At 57.8% G+C, this 9,759-nt stretch overlaps 2 protein-coding genes across 2 annotated transcripts; both read right to left on the reverse strand.

Moving 5' to 3' along the window:
- Positions 1-56: 56 nt before the first annotated feature.
- On the reverse strand, positions 57-1,500 carry VOLCADRAFT_107758 (uncharacterized protein; the record flags this gene model as incomplete). The annotated part of the gene is made up of 3 exons (XM_002957609.1): positions 57-234; positions 747-918; positions 1,369-1,500. 3 exons carry the CDS (start codon positions 1,498-1,500, stop codon positions 206-208), a joined length of 333 nt encoding a protein of 110 aa, XP_002957655.1. The 3' UTR covers positions 57-205.
- A 771-nt stretch (positions 1,501-2,271) lies between these two features.
- On the reverse strand, positions 2,272-4,032 carry VOLCADRAFT_98742 (uncharacterized protein; the record flags this gene model as incomplete). Its single annotated transcript, XM_002957610.1, has 4 exons — positions 2,272-2,363; positions 2,841-3,428; positions 3,615-3,789; positions 4,018-4,032. The coding sequence occupies 4 exons, from the start codon at positions 4,030-4,032 to the stop codon at positions 2,272-2,274; spliced, it is 870 nt and encodes a 289-aa protein (XP_002957656.1).
- Between the last annotated feature and the right edge of the window lie 5,727 nt (positions 4,033-9,759).

Genomic DNA, 9,759 nt, shown 5'->3' on the forward strand with positions numbered 1-9,759 from the left:
AGCCCCCCCAGACCCCCCCTGCCCACACAGGGTACCTGATACACCAGCACATATTTAATAAATATTTCATTAAAGTCTCAGCTGTTTCCGTCCGTTGCCACATGCGTTCAGGATTATGTCATTCGTTTTCACCACGACACCACAGCCAGTACAATGCCCCAGGGCATAGCAAACTCGTCAATTGTGCATGTAACGGCCACGCTTCTCAGCCCTCTGCAGCCACTTCTCCACCGCCTTGTCATACGGGAAGGATGAGCGGGTGTAGAAGTCCTGGGCAAACATACGCAAGGACAGGCCCAGATGCTTATCAAGCTGGTTGCGGTGCTTATTCTTGACGAAAGACATTGCTGAGAACCGCCTCTCATCCTCCACTGACCCTGGCACCATCACAAACACAATCTCCGCCAGCTTTGCAAACTCTGAAATGGCCATGGCCTGCCCAGCGGGGCTCATCAGCCGTCGCCAGCAGGCCGTGGCGGACGGAAACCTCTCCCTCTGCTTATGACGCCGCTTCTTCCCCTTCCCACGCTTGCGGGATGCCCTGCGCCTGCGAGAAGCGGCCCCCACATCGGAACCACCGTTGCCCCTGCCACCGCTGCTGCTGCTGCTACTGCTGCTGCTGCTGCTATCACCAGAACCGCTGCCGCTGCCGCTTCCTACTCCACCGCTGCTCCTGCTGTCGCTGCTTGAGTCCTCGTCGCTGCCATCGCTTTGCTCACGGCGCAACTCAGCATGCATGGTCTCACTGGTTGTCTTGATGGCGGTGATGAAGGCTGTGGCCTGCTCGCTAAGCTTTCGGGCGTCTAGCATCGCCGGCACCTCACCACCACCCGGGCCAGGCCGCAGCTTGCCATAGAACTCCTTGATGGTGTTCAGCTTGGCGAGCGCGTCCTTCTTGTCGCCACCAGTGAGACAGTACTGCGGGTACACGATGGAGAAGGCCTCGAGCAGGGGCTTAGGCGGAAAGCGCGACCCTAGCTCCGACAGCAGCATCGGCAGCACCGGCACCACTGCCTGCACCTTGCGGGTCGCGCTTTCTTTTCTCCAGTACCGTTGCAGGCTCGCGGGCGCGCTTTGCAGCTGCGGTGCGCTCGCGCCCTGCCGCTGTGGCTGGGACCGGCTTAGGACGGGGTCGCTGCTGCTGCTGCTGCTCTTGCTGTTCCTGCCGCTGTTCCTCCCTCATTCGCTGGTCGAGCAGCTCAAGGTGCTGCCGCTGCAGAGGGCTTGCAACGATCTCAACAGATTGCTGAGATGTGCTTGGAGACGCGCACGGGCTCGGCTGCGGGAGCCGCGTTGCTGGCCGCATCGCTGGCAGTGTGCCTGATGGACCTGCCCCAGCACAGCCAGCCGATGGCTCATTGAGCTTACGTCGTTTCGATGGTGATACAACCGGCTCCGGGCGTCTAGCCTGGTGCGCCTGAGCTGCTTCCTGGCCTGCAACTGGCTGATGGTGGAATTGACTGGCTGAAGCGTGGCGCCGTGCGGGAGGCGCCCTGTCATCTGGTTCTAATGTCTCTCTTGTACTCACTATATTGTTTGAAGTGTTACCAGCATCGCCGCTACTGGATTTTGGCCTGCCGGTGGTCAGGAATGCTTTGACGCTACCCTGACCAGCTATAGTAGTTAATTTCTTGGGCCCCATCGCTCATTTATAACTTATTTATACTAAAATAGAACGTCTCTGGGGGCCTTCGGCCCGCCCCGGCTCCGTAACGACCGTACCAGGCCTTTACCATGGTCTATGACGGAGCGCAGAACGCAAATATGCCATTTTATTACGGAACCGTAATATATTACGGAAAAAAATACACTGGATGCCATGCTACGGCCAGCATAGCCATGTGTACGACGATGTACGACGCAATCGTACATGGGTGACCAATTCAGACCGCACTAAACAGGATACAGAAAACAAACGATACAAAGGACGACTAACTAACAATGGAACCTTGACTTAAAACTTCACTTCACTTAACAAACACGTTTGTGTCAACTCGTGGTGTATGTCGACCTTCAAAATCGACCCAACGACCGAACCTCACGACCACCAGTTTGCAGACGTGCCGGACCAGGTGAGCAGGGCTGGCCCCTTCTCATACCATCTCAACCAGTGCGCGTTTGCAAAACACTCTGAAGCGGTGTAACGGCGTGGCATAGCACCGCGGTGCCCTCTTTTAGTTGCACGCCACCAGGCAACCGTTAGCGGAGCCCGACAGCTCCAATCCTCCACCCACCGCAGAAACCGCCAAATAAATGTGGCAACGTCACCTCCTACTGTGCGGAGATGCGCCCCGTCTCGCCCGTGCCCTCATCAGTCAGGCGCACAGCCTCCTTATAATCACCGGCGACTATCCAGCCATCCCCTGGTGCGTTACGCCATGCACAGGTATGGTACAGAGTTCACGCAGAAAGGACCCCTGTGAAGCTTTGTTTCCAAAAAATCCTTCTTAACGGAACTATGACGCCAAACGCACCGTGTAAATTCCTTCGTGCTGTGTACGTGTCATTGCATCATCATCAGCGGATCCCCCCTGAATAGGCCTGATCCTCCTGTTGTTTCTCCCGCCAGCCACTCACTGCCTGCCGCCGTGTCCCGCCCCCTCCCTGACCTCCGAAGCTCCATTCACCTTCAAGGTGCACCGCGGCCACTCACCATCCGGAGCGCCGTCTTGCCAAGCGGTCAAGCCCTGCCCGAGTTCGTGTCCCGCTCACCACCGCGCATACGGCGAGCCGCCACACAAGACGCCGCCACTACCAGGCCCTCGCCAGCAACCCACTGCCGCGTCCATTATCCACCGACGCCAATCAGCTCCTCCTGGAAAGATTGGGCGCCGCCTCACCCCGACGGAAATCCGCTGATAACCCCCTCTCCGCGGCCTCTCTTGCAGCATGGCATGCGGTGCACGCCTCCACCACCGCCGTCACCCACACCGCCATGCCCGTCTCGTCCAGGGCTGCACCAAGTAGCTGCCACCAATGAAGCCCCGCGTCACGTGCATGACTCGGCACCCGCACCACCCAGCCCGACAGCCTCGCCGCGGCCTCCACCACCGCCAGCACGCCCTCCTCCATGATCCCCCTGCGCCCTCCCGCATCTTCCACAGGCGCCGGTCCTGGCGCCGCCTCCGCCGGCAGCAGCGACAGCAGGCAAAAGTCCGTATACGCCCACAAGTCGTTGAGCATCGCCAGAGCCAGGCGCTGCACACCGCCGGGCATCCGAACGCAGCGCGCCGCATTCAGCAGCAGTGCGTGGGGTTGTGGAACTGCCACTCGGAACTGTAACGCCCGCAGCAACCGCTGCTCCGCATCCAACATGGCTTGCTTGGCGGCGTAATACTCCGGTCCGACTAAAACTTCGCAGCGCAGCACGCATTCGCGAAGAGCATCTGGCGGCGGAGCCGCCGGCAGCAGCAGCAGCAGCTCCGCCGCTGCGGCGGCGGCGGCGGCAGCGGCAGCGGCATCCGGGGCGTCGGAATCCTGTCGTCCCCGGTTCCCACTTTCCGAGTCCTGCCTGCTGGCTGTCAAGGGCAGGCCCCCTCGGTTTGCCCTGGAGTCCATCAGGGACCCCCCTTCAGCCAGGCATTGCCCTTGATGCGGGGGTCGCTGATACGGACCTTCTGCCTCCAGCTCGCCCCCCTCAACATCGCGACCTGACCGCATCTGCTCCCCGGGGGCCCGATGGGGCGAGGACTGTAAAGGTAACGTGTGGGTTCGCTGGAGTGGGAGTTCCTTCTCCAAGTGGCTCACAATCTTGACTACATTGAGGAGGTGGTTATTGGAGGTTGCGGCCTGGTCGTGGTATGGGACATAGGGGGGGAAATCCAGTTGGGATAATATAGAGGCGCGGCGCTGGGGGTTCGAGGCCTGGATCGGGGTAGGGCCCTGTTTGTGTAATTGTGCTTGCGTATCGGTATGGGCGGGACGGAGAGGACGTGGGATGGGGTGGGAAGGTGTTGTGTTGCTGGGGGGATGGGGTTGAGGGGGGTAGGTACATCCTGTTGGTAGTCTGCGGCACACGTGCCGGTGCTTCATAAAAGTGGCGCGCTTGAGAGCTTGAGCTTTTCGTGTAGGGCAAAGTGCCGGTAAGCCTATTCGCAGCTCTTCGCGATCGCGCTGTTCATTACAGCCTCTGTCAGTCCCCGCAGGACTCGGTGTTCTTTTTTTCGCATTAAACGTTGCTCCCTTTTCACGCCTTGTGTCTTTGTCGTTGCGTGGCTACTTTGCAAAGGCTGTGCTCCTAGGCCTCCATTTTGCCTGCTAAGCCCGAGAAATTAGCAACGCGAGCCCGTGGTTAAATTTGGTAGGGCGTGGTAGGGTTTGGTAGCTGTAGGGCTGTTAGTGGTAGGGCGTTGGTTAAATTTGACTTGCTGTGACTCAAAAAAGTGGACGGCAGCAAATCACCGCGTTGTCGGTGTCCCGGCTGACTATTATTGGCGTGCGACTATGGCGCCTGGCTATGCAGCCAGCAGGGCGCATCAGGGTACTGGGCACAGGACGTTATATCAAATGGGTCACGCGTGCAAACCTTCCCTTGAAAGTGGGTGGCATTTGTCGACAGGGACTAATACCGTATGTGGGATTGCACTGGAGGCTGATCAGAAGGAGGATTCATCTGGGTGGTGGGATCTAGGCTGGTCGGTTATGCCCCGTCCTAGTCGATGGAACAAATCACAGCAGGAATGTGGATGATAGGGGGGTTAGGCGACCGCACTGGAAGATGCTAAATGCGACACGCCACAGCAGATTGGGCGAAGTAGATAAGCTAAGCCCGGCGGGTGGAATGGGATAGGGCGGCGACAGGCGACCCACAACCCGCGTTAAATCTCGTGACCAACGGTGGCCGGACCAATACGCCAAATGAAATCGCCCTGTCACCTACTTCTTCGACTTTAGATGCAAGGAGCAGGCAGGCAGCCAGCATCGCGTCCTAGGAACGAATGGGGTTGGGAAAACAGTTGTACGATACGCAGGAAAGGTGTTTGGCCTTGCCGACACCATTTACAAGCCGCAAGTTTGCAGAAGCCTATAAGGTCAAAATCCTTACATTTGCTAGTTCGCCGGGCTTGTCCGCCCGGTGCCAAAGGTGGAGGTACGCTGAAGCAGTGGCGACAGCACGGGGCCCCATCCTAAGTAATGATGCACTGGATTTAAGATGGCAAACGGTTCGGAAGTAAGGTACAACATGGATTTTTGTCTGCGCTTCTCCCATGCTCAGCTCGTGCCCAGCCAGCCGGCGGAGCCAACTGTTAGTTGAGTAGTAATCGTTTTCGTCACGATCTTGCAAAACAGAACTACTTAACGCATAAGACTACAAAAAAATTGGAAATGGTTTGACACAGTCGCAACTCTAACGGCCAACGTCTTTGTCGTGACGATAAACTGTGGCAGACACGAGGCAGGCAGGTAGACTGAAACTGAAAGTTACACAAATACTCTGTTTAAAATCACTGCGAAGTTCTGAACGATGAAAGGTCATGTTGGTATGCAACATTATGGTCGCGGCGTGGTTGGATAGAGGCTTTCCTGGGTTCCTGCTTACCCCTGCCGGCTTACTAAAGAGGGACAGCTTTTATATTTGTGTCTTGTGTGCATCATTATGAACTTAGGGCGTCTAATGCACTGTGGGCTGACGTCGTTTAAACGAAATGTCAGAACTTTCTTCGCGTCCAGACTGCTGCAAACCCGCAGCACCAGAGCATGCGTCGCAGCCAATCAAAAATCGGGCGGCTTGCCGGACCAGGAGCAAGAGCAACGTCGGATGCACGGGTCCCGTCGAACGCTCTTTGTGGACTCAGCGACACCAAGCTCTGCAGAAACCGCCACGAGCACCCGGGAGCTCATCAATATTCACAAGCAGTCTCTAGAAGACGCAGGCGTAAACCTGGTGGGTGTTGGATTTTGGCTCTGCGAAGCACATCGCTTCAAATGTCGGCGAATGTCCCTACTTCCCCCTTTGGTCAGGGTAATGGCCCGAGTGTCCATTTCCTCCTTCTCCCTCCTTAACACCATCCTCCTAGAAAAAAATACTAACTTTCCACCTCCACCCGACACGCCCCGCCTTGCCGGTCTTCCCCCGGTTTCCCAGGTTTTCCCCTCCCCTCCCCTCCCTTCCCCAAACACCCTTTCTTTCTCCCCTGTCTTTTTCCGTCTCCTCCCTTCATCCTTCCGTCCAGAGCCCTCTGGCGATTCAGAAGAACCGGCTCGAGTCCGTGCGGGTCTCCTTGCAGCGGGGGACACGAGGCGAGGCGCGCGCGGCGGTGAACCGGGAGTTTAGGCTGGCGGAGCGGAGGCTGTACAGCTCGCAATGGCGCACACGAGGAAAAGAGGAGGATGGGCTGGAGGGTGACGAGGGAAAGCGGGAGGAGGTGAAGGAGCGGGAAAGGGCGGTGAAGGAGATGCCGGCGGTGAGGGCGAACACAAGGGCGAAGGGCGGCGGCCAGGTGGGTGGGCGGTGCGGGCAAAGCAATCGAAGCTTTCTGTGTGTGTATGTGTGTACGTATGTATGTATGTATGTGTCCGTGTGTGTATATATGTATGTACATATATAATATGTGTAACCCTGGAAGATAAAAGAGGTCGATAGGGAGGAATTCCACTACCAAAGGCCCGCCCAGGGACATACATACACACCCGTGCAGCACCTGCACGACTGCTCTGACTTTGCCGCATCCACGCACGCGCAGCTCGGGGGAATCAGGCTTTGGTCCCGTGTTCAAAACGCAATTTGTACCGTACCGGGGGAAGGTTCACTCCGTCGTTGGGCTCTTGACACTGCAGACCCCCCCGCCGGCCACACACGCACACACACACGAAGCTCGCTATGTGTGTCTTGCCTTGCCTGACGATGCCGTTTGCTTTTTCCCTCTCACCCCCCCGCCCCTCATTTTGCTTTCCTCCCCAACCCTCACCCATCGTCTGTTGATCCTTTGCTTCTTGCGCCAGATTGCTTTCCAGACCTTAACACAACCAACAAAACCGGCATTCACGCATACACACACACACACATGCCGGCGTGTCCTCTCCGACAGCCATTGCTTTGATAAACTCCTACAGCAGCTTGCGGCTTTGGATTTTAGTTGGCAGTTGGTCGTTGGTTCCTTCTTGCACGTGAAACCGGCCTCCCTCACCCCGCGCCTCGCTGCAGTCGCAAACGGTACAGGAGCATGCGTCCCGGCAGGCGGCCAAGTACGTGGCCGCACATCAGGCACGCAAGCGCCAACAACAACAACAACAACAACAACAACAACGACAACAACGACAACAAGGACAAGGACAACGACAACGACAACCGATGGGAGGAGCACCGGGGGCTGCAGCGCGGCGGAATGACGGTGATGACCTGGAAGACGACGACCAGGACAACAGCGATGAGGACGACGAAGGGGAGTTCGAGGGCGAGGAGACGTTTTCCTTGGGTGACCGGGTCCGGGACCTGCGAGTTGAGCTTGGGGCCCAGGTGGGGGAGGGTTGGGGATGGGGGGGGAGGTGGGGGATGGGGGGGAAGGTGGGGTGTGGGTTGGGGATGGGGGGGAGGTGGGTGGGTGTGTGTGTGTCTGGGGGCCGGAGGGGACTGGGCGCGGGACGAATATGTTTACGAGTATGGTGGTTCGGGGCCATGGCGGTGGGGGGCTGGTGTATGTACATGAACGTCAGCATGTTAAACTTCTGATTATTATTTATAATAACGCACACACTTTGCGGTCTGTCAGTTCCTCCCCCCCCTCCTCGGCCCCTCTTCCAGGCAGGCAGCCGCCCCAGCAGCCCCGGCAGAGCCACCTCCCCTTCACACGCCCCCGCCACAGACGTGAGGAACGGACTAGCACTGGGGGGACCCCGGCTCAGCCACAACCTGCCACCGGTGGGTGGGGTCTTTGATGACCGCGCTCGCGTGTATGCCTGTTTATTTGCTTGTCCGTCTGTCTGTCTGTCTGTATATCTGTCTTCCATGTCTCGATGTATTCGTCGCCTTGGGTCTGTTTGTGTATGTCAGTTTTATTTTTATTGTCGTACACTTCTCTTTGTTTTCCTGCATGTGGTCTGTCTGTCTGTCTGTCTGATTGTCTGTCTGTCTACTGTCTGTGGGGGTTCGTCCCAGCCTGACAGTGTGTGCCTGCAGACCCAAACCGCACATTGTTGCACACGGCTGCAACACACGGTTTTGCTGTTTCTCCCCCTCCTCTCAACACGCGCACAGACACACGATTCCCTGCTCCTCCCTCGCGGCTCCAGTGCGGAGCCTCGTCTTATGTCCCCCCCCCCACCGCCCCATGCCCCTTGAAACCCCCCTCCCAGGGGCCCATATGGATTTGAATTCAAATGTGTGTATGCATCATCCTCCACTGCTCCTGCTCCTGCTCCTGGGCTCCTCCGTATCGTCAAGACCCTTAACCCCTCCACCGGCAACCCTCCTCCGAATCCTCTACACCCGCGTCTAGCCCCAGCCCCCCCACCCCTCCGCGATGCCTTGCACACGATCTCCCCCCTCACATCACGCACGTCCCGCACACCCCGCCAGAAGCTCAACCTGCGGCTGATGGAGACCGTGCTGTCCGGCGCCAAGGCCGCACCTATACCGGAGATTCCTTTGGGTGAGGAGAACTAGAGAACATCTAGGGTATTGGGACTGTACTGCAGGGCCGTACATCACAGTACGACCCTGAAGGACTATCGATTTGGATACCCCCTGACCTCCTGCTCTCCCGCCCTCAACAAAATGTCGGTAATTTGGTTTTTTTGGTGATGCGTGTGCGTGTGCGTGTGTGTGTGGGGGGGGGGCCGGATGTTCGGGCTTCCGTAATTTCGGTCATTTGTCCCCTATTGCTTTGGACCTCTGCAGCAGTTGGCCTTTAGTCCTGGACGTCGGCAGTTGACCTTTAGCTCCTTGCATCACTATAATCACCTCCTTCGCCATCACCTTCTTCGTCATTATGTGAATTGGTTCTCGTCTCCTATATCAAAAGACCTCGCTCCCCGTCCCCCGCCCCCGCGCGCCTCCCCCCTCCGGTCCCATCACCGTCACCGCCACCGTCACCGCCACCGTCGTCCGGCCTCCCGGCATGTGAAACACACACACCCATGCAGGTTCCCCGGGTCTGACCAACGGCGTGTTCAACACCATGTTGATGGCCTGGAGGTCACATGAGATTGTCAAGCTGAGAATACGTGACAAACGGAAAATCGCAAAGAAGTACCTGCCGTACATTCGCCAGGTGTGCATGCCGCTGGCTCCCCGCGCTTGCAGGTTGGGGGGGGGGATGAATGGGAATGAGGGGTTGGTTGGTCACTAGAGGGGAGATCCCTGGCCGACCTGCCTGGCCGCAGCCGTAACCCCCCCGGGGGGGGGCGGTTGCCCTCAGGGTGTGTGTGTGTGACCATGTTGATGATGTGTGTATCAATACGTGGGACCTGTAATAGATTACTGCACACGACGATGTATCTATAATCAAGCAGCCCTCAAGCGGCTGTCTGACCCGGTGCTCCATTCTCTGTGGAATAGCGGATTGGGTTTGTTTGGGGGGGGGTGCTGGTTGTGGTGCGTGTGGGGGAATGAGGGAGCTGCGGAGCAAGTAGGCGAGGGTCAGTCAAGAGCCGCCGCGGCACCCTGATGCTGTTGTCCTTGTCGTTGTTGTTGTTGTTGTCGTTGTCGTTGTTGTTGTTGTTGCTGCTGCTGCTGCTGCTGTTGTTGTTGTTGTTAAGGTGACCAGCCACGGCCTCCTATCGGGTCTGCTGGTGATCGCACATAACCACAACCCCGCCCAG

The sequence above is a fragment of the Volvox carteri genome (assembly GCF_000143455.1).
Source record: "Volvox carteri f. nagariensis unplaced genomic scaffold VOLCAscaffold_76, whole genome shotgun sequence".
NCBI lineage: Eukaryota > Viridiplantae > Chlorophyta > Chlorophyceae > Chlamydomonadales > Volvocaceae > Volvox > Volvox carteri.